The sequence below is a fragment of the Austrofundulus limnaeus genome, unplaced genomic scaffold, assembly GCF_001266775.1.
Source record: "Austrofundulus limnaeus strain Quisiro unplaced genomic scaffold, Austrofundulus_limnaeus-1.0 Scaffold1060, whole genome shotgun sequence".
Lineage (NCBI taxonomy): Eukaryota > Metazoa > Chordata > Actinopteri > Cyprinodontiformes > Rivulidae > Austrofundulus > Austrofundulus limnaeus.
The window spans coordinates 35,635-56,224 of record NW_013953462.1 but is presented as its reverse complement, the minus strand read 5'-3'; the positions used below and the strand labels follow the sequence as shown (position 1 = coordinate 56,224).

Here is a 20,590-nt window from a genome sequence, read left to right as displayed (position 1 = left end):
ACACAATTCTTATATAAATTTTCAATATTTAAAACCAAATTGTTTAATCCAAATAAAGACAAATATTTAAATAAACATTTAGTCTATGTTTTTAGACGGAAAGTTGGAAAGATGACAAATTTTCTCTGTCTTTGTAAAGCCATCAAATGGTTAGGCGAAAACAACATTGTTCAAGATTGATGAAAATAAAAGTCAGGTTATTGATTTTGATCCTAAACTTTAAAAATCAAAAGTTTAAAATATTTCATGGTAAATAACTTCAAGTTTTGTGTCCCCAACAAAAATTAATGGATGTTAGAATTTATTTTACAATCTGCGGTCCTCTCATCAAATTTAAAAGTAGTATCTCAGTCTTTGTTTATGATTTTTACTACCACTACTACTAGTCGCAAAGTTGACGCGTGAACTCTCGCGATATCTCGTAAAATCACGCATGACGTTCTCTTTTCAGGGTTTATCAAAAAATGACAACTAAATAAATTATTTTAGTCGAAAACCCTGATATGAAAGGCGGCGAGTGACGTACATTATTGCAAGGAAAGTTAGGCCATTTTTTAAATTGATTTTGTCCATACTTTGACATTAGGCTATAACTTTAGTTTTAAACGCTTTGTCAGTGGTCTCCATTATAGCCCGCATTATTATGTTTTTGTTCCAGGCGTTACGTTAAATGGTATTAAACTAGCATCTTTTATTTAACATTCATGTATTTTAATTGTAAGCTTGCTGATAATTGGGAGTATTTTCTGAACGAATTTCCCCAGTTCTGTTTGAGTGATATTAGCACCCTCTGCTGGACAGATTTAATAACTGCAACGGAACCAGAACACTTCAAACTGATCTGAGATCAGGCCCAGGACGACACGTTTGTTTCGTGGTCCACTCTGATTGGTCCAGGCACACCGTCTTGTTGACCAATCACAGGCAGACATCTGTTCGCCGGAGCCACTCTAAAATATCACGGTGTCTTCCTTCTCCTCGGCGCATTTGATTTCTGGCCAAAGTGCGGGCAACTCTTAGCTGCAGAAACCACAGCTGAAAATGAGGAAAATGCAGGTTTTATGTTTAGCTGTGGTGGTATTAACAGCGTACTGCGTGAACGCGACGATTTATTTTCGGGAGGAGTTTCTTGACGGTGGTAAGTCTGATAAATGGTGCGAATGGGGCCATCGTTCAGATGTGCTAGCTTACTTTTTTATTTAATTATATATTTTTGGGTAAAAATGCTTCTATTCGATTAGTCTCTCAAACGGTTTTAGTAGTTTTAGTTAGACGACAAAGCAAGCATTTCTCTTCAGTAATATTGTGACTCAAGCTGCAACTAAAACTAATTTTTAGTCTTTAAAGTTACATTTGGTGGGTTTTATCATACAGGGATAATAAATTTAAAGTGTCCCAAGTGATGATCAGCTTTTTTACTGGTTGTACTTTGTATTCCAGATGAATGGAGAAGTCGCTGGGTGAATTCAAAGCACAAGTCAGATTATGGGGAGTGGAAATTGACTGCTGGAAACTTCTATGGAGATGCTGAGAAAGACAAAGGTAAGTTTTAAGATAATTCTTATCTATTCATATATTTCAGGTGGAATCTATTTTAACACTGCAAATGACATTTGACTTGTTCAACCTTGGGATAAAGTGAAACAGAAACTCGACATCTACATCCTTATTCTGCAACTGTTTGCTGATCTGGTCACAAAATAAGTCGCCACCCTCAAAGCTTAGCTGCAGAAATCTCTTGGAACAATCCAAAATGGATCGTATGTCAGTTTTGCCACCAAGGTAATCTGTTTTGTGTTTTTCTTTACTCTTTGTTTTCTCCAGGTCTGCAGACGAGTCAAGACGCTCGCTTCTACGCCACCTCTGCCCGCTTTGAGCCATTCAGCAATGAGGGGAAGTCCCTGGTCATCCAGTTTACAGTCAAGCACGAACAGAAGATCGACTGCGGCGGCGGCTACGTGAAGGTCTTCCCCGCCGACTTGGATCAGACCGCCATGCACGGAGATTCTACATACTACATCATGTTTGGTAAAAGAATTAAAAAAAAAACCTTCAACTACTGGTTAATGTATAAAATTGTATTTATAACAAAATAACGTTTGCCCAGGCCCTGACATCTGTGGCTACAGCACCAAGAAGGTCCACGTCATCTTTAACTATAAGGGCAAGAATCACCTCATCAAGAAAGAAATTAAATGCAAGGTAATTAAAGATTTCCTATTCTAACGTCACGTATTGCGCAAGAAGTGAACATCTAACCGTTTGTTGTTTTTCCTCCCAGGATGATGAACTGACCCACCTGTACACGCTGATCCTGAATCCAGATCAGACCTATGAGGTGAAGATTGACAATGAGAAGGTCGAGTCTGGCAGTCTGGAGGAGGACTGGGACTTCCTGCCTCCTAAGAAAATTAAAGACCCCGAAGCCAAGAAGCCAGAGGACTGGGATGACCGCCCTAAGATCGACGACGCTGATGACACCAAGCCTGAGGTGAATAAGCTTGGTGAACAAAATCTGCTGTCGAGTCAAAGTGACCTCACGGCTGACTTTAAATATAATGATGTTGTTTTTTTTTTTAAGGATTGGGACAAACCTGAAAACATTCCAGATCCTGATGCCAAAAAACCTGAAGATTGGGATGAAGATATGGATGGAGAATGGGAGCCACCGGTGATCCCCAACCCAGAATACAAAGTAAGCAGTTTCAGATTTCAGTGTTCTCCTGCTAATGCCAGTTTTTTATTTTAGCCTAATGAATATGTTCTGCATCACAGGGAGAATGGAAACCCAAGCAGATCGACAACCCCAACTACAAAGGAGCCTGGGTGCATCCTGAAATCGACAACCCTGAGTACTCCCCTGATTCTAACATCTACAAGTTTGATAACATCGGTGTGATCGGTCTCGATCTTTGGCAGGTGAGGAGGAGGAGGAGGATCACCTGTGGGTCGATGTTTGAGTTGCACAGGTCAAGCAGCAGTGTAACTTCTTGAAACCTGTTTTCCAGGTGAAGTCTGGCACAATCTTTGACAACTTCCTGATCACGGATGACGCGAAGGAAGCGGAAGAAGTTGGAAAGGAGACATGGGGCGTGACAAAGGTATGCTACTGCCCCTTTTTTTTTTTCTTCACAGAACTGATCAGAAACAGGCAGGGCAGGTCTTCCTGCTGCATCTCCACTTAAAAAGACCACACAGATCGTTTCCAACTAATAAGTGAAATAAATCAACACAAGAAAAACTGAAGAGGAAGATGAAACTAACTCAGGAAAACGGAACGTAAACAAAGTATTAGGACTAATATTAAAGTGAAGGGCTACACATGAGTTCATTTATTATTGCACAAATTTGTTTTTATGTGGTTATAGGATCTAAATCTAACAGTATTTTCAGCTTTTTCAGTGTTTAAACAAGTAAAATGAAAAGATTAAACATTTTAAGCTGTCAGTGAAATAAATAGGTGATCATCCAAAACGTGTGGCGTTTTGGTGGAAACAGGCCTTATTTGCCATTTTAAACAAAAATAAAAGTTTAAAAGCTTTTGATATTTTCTAAAGTTTTGTGTTTTGAGTGTCCTTTTTTTTTAAACTTCCTCCACAGGAACCAGAGAAGAAAATGAAAGAAGAGCAGGATGACAAAAAGCGAAAAGAAGAGGAGGAGAAGGCAAAAGAACAAGCAACTGAGACAGAAGAAGATGAAGACGACGACGATGACGAAGACGAGAAGGAGGATGAGGAAGAGGAAGACACAAAGGATGAGCCGGAGGAAACGATTTCAGAAAGTGACGATTCGGTACTTAAAGACGAGCTTTGAGAAAATGTAGCTAAAAGAGAAAAAAGCGTTATGATGTCCCTTCCACAGAGACTGTCCTGTAAATCTCGGGGACATTGACTGCTGTGCATCCTTTCCCAGAGATACAGACAAAACCCGGCTTTGAGGTCTGAAGTAGAAAATTGGGTTGAGTGGGGTGTTTAATGGACTTGGTCTCTCTCTCTCTTTTTTTTTTTTTTTTTTGTCATCTTACCCCGTAGGTTCTGTGGGTTGTCTTTCATTCTGTGTTTTGACCAACATCCATTCTTCTTTTTGCAGTGACACAATGGGTTGAATAAAATCACATTTAGACTTTCACAGTCTAAGTTTAAAAATAAATAATAAAAAAAAATAGGTCGGAAATGGAGACTGAGGCGTTGTAATTTATTTTGGTTATTTCTGCAGCACTGACTTTAACTTTTCTTTCCTCATTCTTGTCGGCATAATTGAATGAAATGTGAAGCTAAAAATGGAGTCCTGATACAAATCTATTTGCCACTAATTGTAACACAACTCATGTTTCATGATAATATGCTGGGATTTGCAGTGAATTCTGGAGGAACAGACGGCGACGCGCTGGTGTAACTCACGCAAGGGTTACAAATTTTTACTCCACAGAATGTTATTCATGCCAAAGTTTTTATTAAAAGATGATTACCTTATTGTCTGGTGTTTTTGTTGCTACACAGTTTCACAGTTCGCACTTGAAAATTACCTAATTCCTTGTTCATACATTCGAAAATGTCAAGTTTCATTTTTAAGTTTCTAAAAGTTTCCATATCAAGGTTTGTGGTAAATCCTTATTTAAAGGGCCTTATGCACGTTCTATTGCAGAATTGTCAGCATATATTCTCAATACCGTACATTAGTTTGTGATCCAATTCTTTGAGTTACTAAAAAGTGGTTGAAAGTTGTGAATATTCAGTTTAGTGAGCCTTCAAATCAAATAAAAATACAATTTGCATTATATGGTATTTTAGAGACTTATAGGGCAATCCAACTGAATTGCTCAGGGGCCAGAAATCCAGCATTTAAATCGATACAATCATCTTAAATTTGTTTTTCTGATTTAAAATCTAATTTGAAGAACATTCAAAAAGGACCAAGTGTTTTCACTTTATGGTGTTATTGAAATATAATATGTATTTGTATGTGCATTATTTATACTAAATATATTTAAGTAAGCAGGATTGCCACTCTGACTGAATTTTTTGTCGTTCAATTAATAAAAAAAAAAGTCTTAAACTTATCAGCGGGCCGGAAGTTGAATGGGCCGTTCTCTCCATGACGTAGCGCTTTTTTTCTGGCAGGGGCGCTTTTTTCGGCACAACACCGTTCTGGGCGTGAACGTCGTGCGCGCTCACGACACACCAGGAAATATGGCGGCGCTCATGACGCTCAGTCAGGTAAGAAAAGTCCGAAATGTGAATGTCTGTGGATATTAAAATATTATTGACATTGGTTGCGTGTTGTTATTACCACAACACGACGTTACAAGCCGAGTTTTAATGTTGGCCAGAAGAAACCGAATTATAAAGTTTTCGTCGGCTGCCGAGATAACATGATTAGCCAGCAGGTTAAAGTTGTGATGGAAGAGTTTGACGTTGGTTAAATGAGAAAAATATAGTGACAGCATAAACCAAAGCTAAGGAGTTAATTCTGTTTAAAAAACAAAAACTAATTAAATGGAAGTTAAAACTAAACAAATGCTGATTTAATAAACTGTTGACACACAAAAAACTATTTTAGGCTAATGCATGATAAGAGTGTGCTAACTAGCTAGTTTGTACCTTGCTAACATTTTATGCGCTATAATAGCTAAAAAGAAATGTTTAATTTGTTTTTCTTCTGTTTTTTTTTTTTTCTTCTGTATAGCTATCAAGTGGAAATGCAGCTTATGAAACTTATTACAGACGGGTAAGTGTGACTTCAATGTGTTTGTTTACTGAACATGATCATGTAAAATTGAATAGTTTTGATTTTTTTTAAATGTTTTTATATTGTAGCTTGATCCCGGGAACACAGGCAAAATCTCAGCCGGCGATGCAGCTCCGTTTCTTAAAAAGTCTGGATTATCAGACAGTACACTTGGGAAAGTGAGTCACAAACTTACCTATAAGCAAATCACACTTGTGTATTTAGTCAGTACCAAAATAAACTTATTTTGGTTTATTTACCCTTCCAGATTTGGGATTTGGCAGATTCTGATAGAAAAGGATATTTGGATAAGCGGGTAAGAAATTCTTGGTAATGTTGCTGTGTGTGGGAGATGCTGATGTTTGCATTAAACATCACACTCATTCTTCCTTTTTTTTTCTTTTCCACTTTCGTAGGGATTTTTCATTGCTCTGAGACTGGTGGCGACAGCACAGGGTGGAAATGATATCAGCCTCAATAACCTAAACCAAACCGCCCCTGCACCCAAATTTGTAAGCATTAAAATGTATTTTCTTACAAATTAATGACTTTTTTATTGTAGTAAAAAAAATGATGAAATGAAAAAATACATGTGTAAACAGACATTTAGTGACCGTTACAGAATAGCGGCAGCTGTTTCTGTTTCTTTTACCGCATCTATTTTTTTTATTTTTTTTTTCCACAGAGAGACACTGACAGCCCATTATTAAGTGTGTCAGCACCAGCATCTGACTCTCAGTGGGCAATTAAAGTGAGTCAGAACAGAGTTTTAAAAATATCCTCTTGCTTATTAAAGATTAAAGCTTGTTATTTCATACTTTTTTCATTTTTTTTCTCAGCCTGATGAAAAAGGGAAGTTTGAGGGAATATTTGAAAGTCTGTCCCCCGTGAAAGGTCTTCTCTCTGGTGAGAAAGTCCGACCGGTTTTGATAAACTCCAAGCTACCTTTGGATGTGTTAGGAAAGGTGAGTAATATGAAGGACTGTTTTTTTTTATCCTGTTATTTTTAAATATTAAGCTTATTTTTTTTTTGTAGATTTGGGACTTAAGTGATGTGGACAAAGATGGACACCTGGACAAAGAGGAATTTACAGTGGTAAGCAGTGGAGTTTTTTGCACCTTTTACAGGGTCTTGATTATTGTTTTAACCTATTGATATTTTTAAAATCTAGAGAAAATGCATATGTGTTTGATAGTTATAATAATAGCTGATGCTTATCATTTTCCAGGCCATGCATCTTGTGTATCGTGCCATGGAAAAGGAACCTGTCCCGAGCAGTTTACCGTCTTCTCTGATCCCACCTTCTAAAAGGAGGAAATCTGCGCCTACGCTTCCTGGTGCAGTGGCTGTGCTGCCTGCTTTGTCCGGTCTGTCGTCCAGCCCGGTTCCTCTCAGAGACTCCCTGCGAAGCACTCCTCCTCTTGGGAGTTCTGCTCTAGGGAGCACAAGCCCCCTCAGCTCCAGCGCTATCAACCTTTCCCCAAAACACTCCTTTAAATCCAGCTCAGCGGTATGTCCTTTTACATACATTTTCTTCAAATATGAATGTAATCGTTATTATATTTATTAGTTAAGCCATAGTTAATCAAAAGTACATTATTTAAGTTATTATTACTAGTAGTATTACTACTATTATTTAAGTATTATTATTATTACTAATGTAATTGCCACATTATTTTACGTATACAATCAGCATCTATCTCTTAATTTATGTAAACAAAGAATAGACTAAAGAGATTTATTTAACTGAAATTGAGAAGAAAAAAAAAGATTTACTAAGATTTATTGGATTGTTTCATAGAGCTGTTTTTTTCTGTATTAAAATCCTATAGTTTTATTTTAATTAGAGGAAAAAAAAACGCTAAGAAAAAAAAAATGTTGTTGAAAAATCATCTCATTTATGTTCCTTGGTCCTTCCTAGCTAAGTGTCTTAAGGACTGAGTGAGTTTTGGTGAGACTAATGACTCGCGTATTAACTGTTACTAATGGCAGGACTTGTTTAGCGACATTGTTCCGTGCATTGTGTGAGGGCCAGCTTGTTTCTCCTTTCCTTGATACAGCTGCTGGGATTTTTCAGCCGTGACTTTGTAGAGAAACAAGTTTCCTTGAAAGGGAACACAAACGCATGATCGTGTTACCATAATAGTTAGAACCCATAATGTTGCTTTATTTCTATTGTACTTTTTTTTTTGTACCCTCCAGCCAGCGGTGAATTGGGTGGTACCGGTGGCTGACAGAGAGAAATATAACGATCTTTTCAAGAAGACTGATGTCAGCAAAAATGGCTTCATTACAGGAACTGACATCATAGAGATCTTCATGCAGTCCAACCTCTCTCAGACAATGCTGGCTCAGATATGGTGAGGCGGCCGTTCAGTAACGTTTCATACAGAGTTGTTGCAACACTTTACATATTGTAAATAAGCTCCACAACAAATGTGCGAGTTAGGTTAAATGGTAACTCTAAATTGTTCCCAAGTGTGAGTGAGAGTGTGAACGGTTGTTTGTTGTTATGTGGTCTTGGACAGGCTGTCAACCTGTCCAGGGTGTACCAAGCGTCTTGCACAGTGACTGCTGGAAATTGACACCGGTTTCCTGCAAGAAGATAAAAAGGATGAATGGACGGACAATGGACCAGAGCAAAAAAAAAAAAAAAACACTTCTGAACTAGTTTCAAGTGTCCCACACCAGAAGTGTGATAGTATATTTTAAAGGGATCCCCGATTAGTTGTAACATTAGACTTTATTTGATAAACATATTTTAACTCTAACATAAAGACTGTAAAAATACTGTAGACTGTTTAGCTTTTATAATTTTTAAACAGAAAGTTTAAAAATGTATTACACGGACGGGGCCATTTTATTTACACACAAAGCATTCTGGGTAAATGATGACGTGGATAGGTCCTCGGTGCGAGGCTGCTAGCGAGCTATATCCACCCTGAAGGTTAATCTTGGACAATATCTGATGATCGACTCTTTTAAATGAAACCAGAGAGCGTTGACAGAGAGGAGAAGGTAGAAATGACTCAGCCTGTAAATGAAAATATGGATGGAGGACAACAGAGCTGCTTCATGGAAGAAGAACCTCAGCTTAGCCTGTTAGCTTTAGCATTAGCCCCGACGCTATCACCATATATATGTATTAGCTCATTGCTACACATTCTCCTCTCGTCACTGAGGTCCTCCATCCACATGACAAAGAGGGGAACGCAAAAATGACTCAGCCTGTAACTGAAAATATGGATGGAGGACCTCAGTTTAGCTTGTTAGTTTGTCGCTCTAGCACCGAGCTAATACGTACAGTATAAGGCAATACAGTGTTGGTGCTAACCCTAAAGCCAACAGGCTGAGCTGAGGTTCTTCTTCCATGAAGCAGCTCTGTTGTCCTCCATCCATATTTTCAGTTCCAGGCTGAGTCATTTCTACCTTCTCCTCTCTGTCAACGCTCTCTGGTTTCATTTAAAAGAGCCGATCATCAGATATTGTCCAAGATTAACCTTCAAGGTGGATATAGCTCGCTCACGCCGAGGACCTATCCACGTCATCATTTACCCAGAATGCTTTGTGTGTAAATAAAATGGCTCCATCCATGTTAAAATAGATTTTTAAAATTTTACAAAACTAAACAGCCTATAGTATTTTTAGTCTTTTATTTTACAGTTAAAATAAGTATAAATAAAGTTTAATGTTACCACTAATCAGGGATCCCTTTAACTTTTTCCTTTTAAATGATTCCTTTTCTCCATAGGGGTCTTGCTGACACAAAACAGACGGGCAAGCTGAACCAGGAACAGTTTGCTCTGGCCATGCATTTCATCCAGCAGAAGGTGAACAAAGGCATAGACCCTCCCTCTACCCTCGCTCCAGACATGATCCCCCCATCAGAAAGGACTTCAGCTTCGAGCACTGTGAGTCCTGACTCCCGTCTTCCAACAACTCTCTTTCCTAAATGAAACTCCTTTTCTTGTCAGTAAAATGTGCCACCTGCATCTGAACGCTGAAGTCTTTATTTCTCTGCAGCTACTTGCATTTAAAAGGGGAAGATTTTCTTTCCTGCTCTCTCGCCTTCCTGTGCAAAACACTTCATGCTTTTGTTCTTTGAGCCTTTTTCTATCCTGTCTACCAGAGTTATTTGGGGCTTCTTTTTTCTGTGAGACCAGACCTCGCTTCAACGGCTAATGTGTGCAGAGTGAGTAGTGAAAACTGAAGTCACAAGGTGGCGCCATTGTTCCGTCTTATTCTCTGTTTCGGTTTGATGCACATCTGTGCCAGCTGCCACCTGTTACACCAACTCATGTTACTCTAGCTCTGGGAAGTTTGTTTAAAGCATGTTTTGTTTTGCTTTTTTGTTTTTGCAAAATTAGTAGTCATTTGCTTCAACAAATATATATATACAAATTGGCAAACTGGTAAAAGTGCCGCCCAACCATTGATGATTAAAATGGGAACATATTTACCCTTTGGAGGCGAAATGCATGATAATTAAAAACAAAGATTTGGCTGAAGCAAAAAATAAATAAATAAATAAATAAATAAATAAATAAATAAATAAATATGGAAGCTAGTTCTTTCAAAATAAGAGGCTTGTATTTTTCTTTTGCTTGAAGACAAATGCCTAAATGTCATAACTTACATAAGCATTTATTACCATAAAGTTGTCATTATTGAATACATTTTGTTAACCAAGACTACTAAAGAAAATGAAACACAATTAAAAAAATAATATAATTTGGTAGTGCTTATACAAACTATCCTATCAGGTTTTTCTGCTTGTTTAAAATAAAAAATACATTTAGGATGGCTTCCTTGAGTTGTCCAGGGTCCTTATTTTTTCTGAGACCTTTGTACACCGATCCTAAAAAGCAGATTATAACATAGTGCAAAATTAGTTTGTATTGTCTTGTCTGTTTGCATTTCTTGTCATTCATGCATTGTCTGCCTCTCGAGCTCACTCAGCTGCGTGATGTGTTTGAGTTTCCTTCCTTTGACTTTTGTTGTCTTAGAAACAAACAGCAGGGAGCTCAGTTCTTCCCTTGCATTCCACTCATGTCCCTTCTGGAATTGTTCTCTGTCCATATGCGTATTAAAACATATCTCTCATCCTTTTAGTTGCGTTAATTTTGCTCATCGCTCCTGAATTATTAATATCGTAGTTTCTGCTTGCATTTCTAAGCCGTCCCTCTTTTTTTTTTCTTAAAAAATTTGCCCCCCTTTCTCACGCATTTTGTCTCACATCTCTCGCCTCAGGACAGCGCCAGCTCCGTTGGGCCCGTAGAGCTGACAGGCATCAAAGAGCTAGATGACCTCAGCCAGGAAATAGCTCAGCTGCAGCGGTGAGCGCCTTCACACTGAGTAGCATGAGAATATTTCTCTTATCTCTGAGAGGGAAAAAAAAGGGTGGAGGTTGAAGTGAGGTGATGTTAACAATCAAATCTATTTAACTTTCATACTACAATAGCTCTCACGTTGCCTTAAATGATTTCCAAATGCCTTTTAATAAAAACAAACTGTAATTTCCTCACTTTTTTTTCCTTTTTCACATTTCTTCTTATGTAGGGAGAAGTTTTTCCTGGAGCAAGAGATTAAGCAACAGGAGGAAACAATTAGGCAAAAAAACACAGATGTTCAGGTGAGCTAAAATACACCTTTACAAATGCAGTGAGTCATGAAGTTTATCTGAAACACAGTTTCTGCAGGGTCTTAGTTTTAATTGTTATTTTAGGCTTTAAAGGTCTTATATGTCCAGATTTTCCACTTTAGTAAAGGAGGTCTTAAATTTGAATGGTTCATCAACCTTTTTTTTGTGCTGTAGGCATTCATTCATTCATTATTTCATTCATTCATTCATTCTGTGTCATTTTATTTCTGAGGATTTCAGGTTTTTTTCCGCTGCAACAAAAGTAAAAGGCTCATTATGTGGCAGCCATAATCTGGTTGCTCCGCCCCTAAAATAGTTTGTAGTTTTTGAATGCTGTGAATTAAATTTGAATTTAATTGAAAGGCAATGAAATTTGTTAGGTTTTTTTTCAATAACTCGTATGTGTGTCTTAAATTTGAATTGTAATGATATTTAAAAGCTCTTAAAAAGTCTGAACTTGCAGAATACCTTTTAAAATGCACAATGTTTGTGTGGGGTAAAATAAAAATAAACAATAAGGATGGAAGGAATCGATGCATTCTGTGTGTTTTGGTGGTTCAGGATGCGCAGAGTGACTTGGATAGAGAACAAAACAGTTTGCACAGCCTGGACTCCCAGAAGCAGGATGCCCAGGTATGCCTGGATGAAATGGACCAGCAGCGCTCCAAACTGGAGGGAATGTTGAACGAAGTGAAGCAGAAGTGCCAGGAAGAGAACCAACAGGTTAGAAATGGGACCTATTAAAACAGCTTTTTTTCATTAAAACCAATAAATCAATGCATTTAGCTAAATTTGGGGCTGAAATAGAAATACAAATATTATCTCACTTTAGAGGAACTGTCTTGTTCCTGGCTGGTAGCAGTTTGGGACAAGTGTGATTGTAGTTGAACAGCACTCATCTGGGTTTTGCCTTTTTTATAAAGAAGAATTGTTAATTACAAAAGATAAAGCTTTTGTAGTAAGTGCAAAAAAAAAAACCTCTACTTTTTATTCTGCTCTCCAGATCTCATCGCTGCAGAGCCAGATCCGCTCTAAAGAGACGAACCTCCGCAGCCAGGAAGACGAGGTCGGTCGCACCAAGCTGGACCTGAGTCGGCTGCAGGACGAGGAGTCCCAGCTGGAGCAAAGGTTGCTCTCTGGTCGCGTCCAACTGGACAGCTTAGTCAAGTCACTCAAAACCACCCAGGAGGAAATTACTCAGGTCAGAGCATCAGGGGCCTCGCTCATGAACAATGTGTACTCAGAAAAAGGTTGTGTACGCCATTTTCCTTATATGTGACCCATCACATTGAAATGAGGATTAAGTCCAAAAATGAAATATAGAGAAATAGACAGATATAGGGTTTTGATTTAAACAAGTGCAAAAATCGCGTTTTGTCAAAATATAATGAATTAATGCCTTATCAATGTATTATTTGAATTAACTATCTGAAATATAATCCAAAAAAAATTTTTTTGAAGCATTTTTTCAGCAGTAGCAACAAAAAACCTGATTTTGAGGAAAAATGCCTTTAAATTTTGAAATTTTCCCTGTGAGTTAGCAATGTTTTTATTTCTTTCCAATTGGCAAATCTTAATATACAAATACTATTTGAGGTTTCCTCTTTATATTAACATCAAAAATTACTCAATAAATTTACATGAAATTAGGATTCAGACCGAACAGTAATGTATTATCCTAACCAATAAGACAAATTAAGTCATATCTCTGGATAACTTACGATATCAGAATGATCCAGGTATCAAAATGTAGCTATTAAAGCCAGAAATTTGAAAATGTAGTTGAGTCATTTTGACCAAATATGACTTAATCCTCATTTCGATATGATTGGTCACATATATGTGCTATTTAGATCAGTAAAATTATTATATTTCTGCCTTACTTGATGCCTTTGCTGTGATTTTTTTGGACACGGGGAAAGCCTTCTCTGTATTTACACTAATTTGCGGCTTTATTTATGGCTGGGGACAGGGCAGCTGTACTCCTAATGTAAATTAGGATGTATGAAAGTATGGTATGATGAAACATGCACGTTTTAAAAAAATCTTTTCGCATTTTAACAGGACGTGGAATCGTCTCAGTGCATGTTTATTGTTCATTTGTGAAAATCTATCTCATACTTTTTTATAGCACAACACTTGAGTGTATTGTTCTCAACCATTTTTAGAGTGCTGTGAAGTACACAATGTGCTTAAAGTTGTTGCATCATAGCTGTTAGGGTCGTTTTTATTTTCAGCCGAACCTCTTGGTAAAGAGCTGATTCATTTCTCGCTTCGAGGAGCCTGTTTTCTGTGTGTTAGCTGAGGCAGTTCCTTCAGATTTATTATTTAGCAGAGAAAAAATAAATAAATCAAATGCAGAAATCCACTTAAAATGGACTTTTCCTTTAATAAGAAAGGTATATTTTATAGAAGTTTTGCCACTAATTGCCACACAAACAAGCCGTTTTATTAAAAAAGCCACACGACTTGTGTGTTTTTGTGTTTCCAGGCTCGCAGTAAGCTGTCACTGATCCAGGACAATCAGAAGGAATTGAGCAGAACCATTGAGCAGTACAATAACGCTTTGAGTGAAATCAGCAGGGGGAACTTCAGCAACCTGCCGGACTTGAGTGAAGGCTTCGCTGAGAGGGAAAATGGAGGTTTCAGAACCACGGTGAGGAACACAACGTTCTCTCACACAACACAAACGCAACAATGGTTTAGTACCCAGAAACAACTTCTGTTTTTCTCAGATGGTGGTTCAGATAAGAAAATATTAGCTGCTTTAAAGAACAAAAAGGTCCGTTTATGGTTAACAACAGCTTTTTTCATCTTATATGACTCTAATTCTAATATTTAGCTTTTTTCTTATAAGCTGTCAAAATAAAGGATTATACAACATTTTGGAAACATACTGCAGTATTTGTCTGAAAGGGATTGTTTTTGTTTAGTTTTGTGACAGTTTTAAAACAAAAATTCATGTATTGTCTGATAAAATATTGTGCTGTCCTGACTTTTCAGATGTCTTTTCTTCTTTGTTGTTTTTATACAATGTTTTGTTGGTCTGTATTTTTGAATTTAGCCATTGTGCTTTTCTACTTATTAAGTATTTTGTCCACAAATTACACAAATGTAATTTCTGTGTATTTCAGCCTACATACAAAATATTTATATTCTCCTCACAGAGTTTCTTGGTGTATTGAAGTTGCAGATAATTGATATATTTTTGATTGAACAAACGTATTAATTGTGTTTTTTTTTCATCAGGATACCTCCTTCAAGTCAAGGATAGCCATGTTCAACAACAGCAGTGCTAAGGAGCCTTCGGCAGACCCTTTCCAGACAGAAGACCCCTTCAAGTCCAACCTCCTGAAAGGTTTGAAGACGTTTTTTGAATTATTATTCATTTGGGTGTCTGTGTGAGGACACAAACCATTTCATTTGTGTCAGCCTAAACGTCGGTCCTGTTTGCATTTGGTTTTACAAAAATGTTTTTGGAACATTCCCAAGGATGGCTGTTTTAATTATTGTACTGAGCCGCAGCTGAGGGCTGTCCGCTCTGCTGCTTGTGTGGGATCAGTTTAGTTGGAGGTCCTACACTGAGGGCTGATCCAGACCACCTCTGGAGGTGGTTTCAGTAAAAATGCTTATAATATACGTTGAGAGAATTCACACCTGGATTTAAGGATTTTAATCAAAAAGCTAAAAATGGAATGAAACAATGAATGTGAACATGGCCTGTTTCGTGTCTTCTAACACTAAATTTAATTAACTTTTTCGTTAAAGATGACGACCTTGTCTTTTATTTATTTATTTATTTTATTTATTTATTTTTTAACCCTAGATCCATTTGGAGAAGATCCTTTCAAAGAAAATGATCCCTTCAAAGGTACCTCATCTGATGATTTTTTTAAGATGACCGACAAGTCAAACTTGTTTGGATCTGCAGACCCTTTTGGGAGGAAACCCCCGCCTCCAGCCAAGGTACGAAACTCTTTTTTTTGCATGTATTTCGTATGGTAATGACTTCTTTTATATGGAAACTAGCTACAGGTAAACCAAAACTCTCTTGATAAAGTAAAAATCTTTAATGTCTCTGCTTATAGACACATTCTTTTTTACTTTTTGAGGTAAAATAAATTGTGTATGCGTTTTAAAACTCACTCATTAAATCAATACTTTATTTCCCCTCAGCCAAGATCTTTCAGCAGTGCGGACCGCTTCAAATCAAGCAGCCCAAAACCAGGTACTCAAGTTTTGAACAATTATTTAATTTGACTGCACAACTAACAATAAGCCTTACCCACACTCCACAGTAGTATTTGTGTAACATTTTGTTAAACGTTGCTGCTAAGACGTATTTCCTGTGAAGCTGTCTTTCCAGATCAAAGGTTGTATGTTTCCTGGAATCAGGGAGGGAAGGTGGGATGATGTTGCAGTAACGTACGCAGTTACACCATAACAGTTTGTCAAATAAAAGCTCAAACACATATTAACCCTGGAACTCACAAAAGCAGACTTTCCGTCCGTGTTTTTCCAGAATGTGACTCCATTAACGGGTTTCTAAAAACGAGCGGACTCTGTTTTGACGAAGCCCACCTCAAAGGGTCATTCTTAGCCGTTCTCAGTGACGTGCAGATTTACGTTTTATTTTGGGGATTGGGGACATCAAGGGCAAACCCTTTTTACTCTATGTGGCTTCAATTTTTCCTGTGGTCTTGGGTTATTTTTAGTCAAGCACCTTTGCATTTAACTACTGGCCAACTAAAAATACTCCCCCCACACTTACCCTGGAAAAACAGGCGGCACGCAGAAGCCAAACATAACAAACTGGTCGTTCACTTCTGGAGCACACTGCCACTCCTTTGAGCAGCTCACTCCTGCCTCTGTCCCCCTCTCTCCGTATCTGCTGCCACTGAACCGCTGAGCCCCGTTCGCAGCGGAAGTCGTTTTAAGTCGCCGCCTGATGATCTGCTCGTGCTTCAGCAGAACACAGGGTTCAACTGTAGACCTGAGCCGAGCTGCCGCAAAAACGTAAATCAAAACGCCGCGTGCTGCACATGAATGGGGTCTTCTGTGGTTGCGCGTGCGCAACAAACATTCTCCTACAATGTTTTGTTTTTTCACTCAAACCCTGCCTTTTTTTTTTCTCTCTAGTTTTATTTAATTTTATTAAGCGGCGAACCACACAGGCTTCAAAACAACCCGGGTACAGTTCTGGTGAACAGTGGGTCAACTGACGCCTTTAATTAGCTGATCAGATGCATACGTCAGGGCAAAAAAAAACTCTGCTTTACAGGTTTTTTGCAAAAATGTCATGGAAAATGAAACAATCATGCCACGTTCTCTACTCTGAAAATAGTGCCCAGGCCCCTTCAGAATAAGCAAAGCTCAGAGATAATTTTGACGTGTTTTTTTTTTTTTGAGGGGGTTAAACTTCATTACAATTCCTGGCTCTCTCCGTGCATGTATCTAAATGTTCCACATGTATTTCTGTGTACTTTTGTCACAGATTTATTAGGAAAAACGGACCCCTTTGGGAGCAGTTCCTTAGGAGGAAAGGGAGGTGGATTTGCTGACTTTAGTAAGATGTCAAAGGTAAGCTGTGAATGCTGGAGCAATAAATCAATCGTACCATAAAGCAGAATGGTTCAGTGAAACTGTCACGCTCTGTTGTAAATCGTACTTGCATGTTGCATGATTTCTATTTTTTTCTTTTCTCTCTCTCCAGTTTTGCAGCACTTGTAATTTTGTTAAACTTATTTTTTTTTATGTGAGCAGAAGTCCGATAATCCTGTGGTTCCAGCAAAGAAAAATGTGTCTAACCGGCCTGCACCCCCTTACGGTAATCCCTGACCTTTTTATATTTGCATGTGTCTGTAAACATCTAGTAACATGTAGCATTTTTGTAAGAAAATTTAGTGTTCGTTAAACTGGAATCGAGACGAAACCACAAAATATTGAATAGATTAAAACGTAAAAAGAATTGGAACCCTACAACCCAGATCTGGTTACGAGCGAAGCTTTATTGCTCCCGACTGGAGAAACCAAGCTGCGCTGCTTGAAACCGGAACTTTCGGTCCTTTTTATACGTGTCTTCGGTGCCTGGTGCGCCCACTACTGGCCTACGGCTGAATCGCAGACATTCAGACAAAAAACCTTTCCTATATGCCTCAACGGTTATTATTATGTGTTGTCATTTTGTTTCAGGCTTGTAGCTAATGCTATTTTTAATCAAGACATAACAATAGTCAAACAATAGATTAAGAATCAATACTTAAAAAGGAAAACTATGAATATAGTGTGGTGCTTCTAAATCAGTTTCTAACTAATAAATTCCTTCATTTTAATGGGTGTTCAGCTTGAGTGATTAGTTTTTAATTTTTAGAAAGTGTTTTAAGCCTTCATGTCACGCGTGGAAAAAAACAGCTTCCTCAATAAGCTTTGACATTGAAGAGATAGCAGATTTTTTTTTGATTTTGTAAACAGGAAAGCTGTTGGCAGAGATATGATGGCTCTATAGGTTCACAGCATGCTCGCCCCCTGTTGCTATTATTATGTTATTTATTTCGAACGTCTTCAGCCAGTAGCCGGTGCAAGTCGAGTTAAATTTGTCTGCTGTGGGAAGAAACCGAAAGCGTCTTTCTGTTGCTTTTCTGTGCCTTCAGCGTTGTGTTTATCTTGCTTTTTGTGTGCACGTAGAGTCACACAACACCTACAGGCCTTTCCCAGGCCATGCCCTTCCGTTGTGACCTTGCACTTATTCTTTAAGCAGAAGCCACAGCCTGAGAAAAACTGCTGTTCCCCTTTGCTTTACCACACACAACAGGGTAGAGATGAGTCGCCACAGTTTGCCAGCACACTTGCTCTAGCGATGTGCTTCATACGTAAAAGGGAAGTGAGAAGCTCACTCCTAAATTCATGAACTTTTGTAAATATCTGCATCAGTTGCACAACTAATCCCAGTCCTCTTAGGGGCTGTAATTTAGCTGTTTGTCTTCATTTGTGTTGCAGCAACATTTGTTTACAACTATGATGCTGGTTTGGTTTTGTAATGGAAGTTTAATTAGACCAGTGATGGGTAAACACCAAATGAGCCCTCTGAGTTTTAAAAGATAACTGTGAACATATTGGAAAAAAAATTTATTGGAAATGCAGTCACAGCTTACTGTATACATGGGTGTGTCTGTTTTTACAATCATATGTTCCAAAAAAGCAACACTGTGCATGTTGAAGCACCAATGCATCAGTGAGTTTTACTCAAAAATGTGGTTAACACCTTTTTTTTGAACCATTATCGCTCTCCCCTGAGTAACTACATGCTGAGAGCATGAAGCTGTTGGCTTCCTGTGAATATTTATTGGTACACAATTACCCACTCACCTTGCAAGTGTGAGTTGATTTTCCCAAGAGGGGGAGGAGAGGGTGAAGATAAAACATTGTGCTTATTTTTACGTTATTTTGTTGTATTTTTTAGCCCCATGGTGTTAATGTTTCTACATTTTAAATGTTTATCTTTTCTAATAGGTGCGCTCAGTTTGAGTGCATCAGAACCACTTCAGGGCGTTTGCTCCTCCGCAGTCAGTGCAGACTCTTTTGTTACAGCACACTCGAGTAAAGCATCCAAAGACTGTCCTGTGGGTTTTGCAGAGTTTGGCTCTGTAAGTGTAGTCCGCCCTCAGTTTTCTGTTGGGTCAGATATCTTTTGTCTGCATGAGCTGCTGATCTCACCGTTTCTCGGGCTCAGAGGTGCCGTCTTGTGTCTCTGGGCCTCGTTTACCTCGGACTTGGAGTGCTCGCAGCAAAGCTGTATTTACTGGCTGTTGACTAACAAATGAAACATGAGTTTCTTGACGTCTTGTAGAGTTTAGTGTTTGCATGTCCGACTCGGACAGTCCTGATATTTTATCTCATGACGTTGAATGTTTTGTTCATCCTTCGGGCAGATGGGCTTGCATGGCCGTCGTCATCTCGCACTTCAATTTATTATTTTTTAATGTGTGAGACAAGAAGTGTGGATTTATACACGTTTCATAAACTTGCCTGCTCAGGTAGCACTTTTGGAGCTTATTTTTTTCTAAGTCAAGAAATGCAAGCTAAAGGCTTATTTGCTGTCAAAGCACGACAAAGTAAACCTGCCTCTTTGTCCCCCATCTTCCGTTTTTCTTCACCTTGTGTAAGGCTAACGACCGAGCTTGCTCTCAGGTGGAGAGATGATGCATGGCTTTTTGTATATTTTGACATGACATGTATTTATTTTATCCCTCATGCCAGCATGATTGTTGTAAAAGGGATTTACGAGTTTTATATCAAGCTCTGTATTACACTTTTTGTGTTTCTGCCAGGAACTGAGAAAGTGAAGGTAAGAGCGTGTCAGGGTGTGGTGATCAATCCTCTGCATGTGAGCAGCTTCTTTGCGCTGAATTATCTGAATGATGTGATTGATGTGCAGTTATTGCTTATAAGTTTGCTCTGCTGCAGTGATTCAGTTTGGGGAAGCGTGAGCATATAGCTTTTGTATTAGCATAGAATTGCTATTTGTAAAAAAAGAAAATCTTTTAAGCTTTTAATTTAGCTTTTTTTTGCTTGTTGTGATCTGTAATTATCTTTGCATCATTTTTATTGTTTTTATTTTGCAGCTAATGATGTTAAACTGTATTTTTAGTCTACCTTTGTCCAATGTGTGTGCTATGCCAGTCTTTTTTTTTAATTTTCAAATCTAACATTAGTATTTATGCTGTAGTTTGGAAGTGAGAACCAGCAGCTGGAGTGGGCCAAGCGGGAGAGTGAACGTGAGGAGCAGGAGAGGCGGAGGAGGCTGCGGCTGCAGGAGCAGCAGGACCTGGAGCTCGCCATCGCTCTCAGCAAAGCCGACTTGTCCAAGTCTTGACCACGTCCACCTCCTGCACAGCTTTTTGTCCCCTTCTGTCTGCCTTACGCTCTTCCATCTGCACTGACTCCTCTTACTAACTAGTGTTTCTCCACTCGTCATTGGACTCATCAGTTTGATCAGGTGCATTGCATCTAAACTGTGTGTATTAACAGGGAGAATACAGAAACACTCGGGATAAGCTTGGCTTCACATAAAAATATAACGATATGAGTTCAGTGGGATACTTAACTGCAGCTTTATTTAGCTCAGTGTCTGGTTGGGAATAATTAACCTGTTTTTTTTTTTGTTTGTTTGTTTGTTTGTTTGTTTGTTTGTTTGTTTGTTTTTTTGTTAACCCCACTGAAAA

The 20,590-nt window shown here is 38.4% G+C and overlaps 2 protein-coding genes across 3 annotated transcripts; both read left to right on the top strand.

Annotated features, from left to right (window-relative positions):
- Positions 1 to 980: 980 nt before the first annotated feature.
- On the top strand, positions 981 to 4,472 carry calr3b (calreticulin 3b). Its single transcript, XM_014030438.1, has 9 exons — positions 981 to 1,138; positions 1,441 to 1,542; positions 1,825 to 2,028; positions 2,108 to 2,202; positions 2,282 to 2,491; positions 2,582 to 2,695; positions 2,776 to 2,919; positions 3,009 to 3,101; positions 3,601 to 4,472. The coding sequence occupies exons 1-9, from the start codon at positions 1,042 to 1,044 to the stop codon at positions 3,811 to 3,813; spliced, it is 1,272 nt and encodes a 423-aa protein (XP_013885892.1). The 5' UTR covers positions 981 to 1,041; the 3' UTR covers positions 3,814 to 4,472.
- A 680-nt stretch (positions 4,473 to 5,152) lies between these two features.
- LOC106533955 (epidermal growth factor receptor substrate 15-like 1) lies at positions 5,153 to 20,189 on the top strand. 2 transcript variants are annotated; one of them, XM_014030436.1, is made up of 23 exons: positions 5,153 to 5,216; positions 5,686 to 5,727; positions 5,817 to 5,906; positions 5,996 to 6,043; positions 6,144 to 6,239; positions 6,413 to 6,478; positions 6,567 to 6,692; positions 6,764 to 6,823; positions 6,957 to 7,238; positions 7,931 to 8,088; positions 9,480 to 9,639; positions 9,858 to 9,920; positions 10,979 to 11,064; positions 11,288 to 11,360; positions 11,931 to 12,092; positions 12,373 to 12,570; positions 13,861 to 14,025; positions 14,619 to 14,727; positions 15,196 to 15,335; positions 15,546 to 15,597; positions 16,864 to 16,949; positions 17,133 to 17,196; positions 19,697 to 20,189. In XM_014030436.1, exons 1-23 carry the CDS (start codon positions 5,190 to 5,192, stop codon positions 19,861 to 19,863), a joined length of 2,520 nt encoding a protein of 839 aa, XP_013885890.1. In that variant the 5' UTR covers positions 5,153 to 5,189; the 3' UTR covers positions 19,864 to 20,189. The 2 variants fall into 2 exon arrangements, with proteins under 2 accessions (XP_013885890.1, XP_013885891.1); XM_014030437.1 differs by lacking the exon at positions 9,858 to 9,920.
- The last annotated feature ends 401 nt before the right edge of the window (positions 20,190 to 20,590 follow it).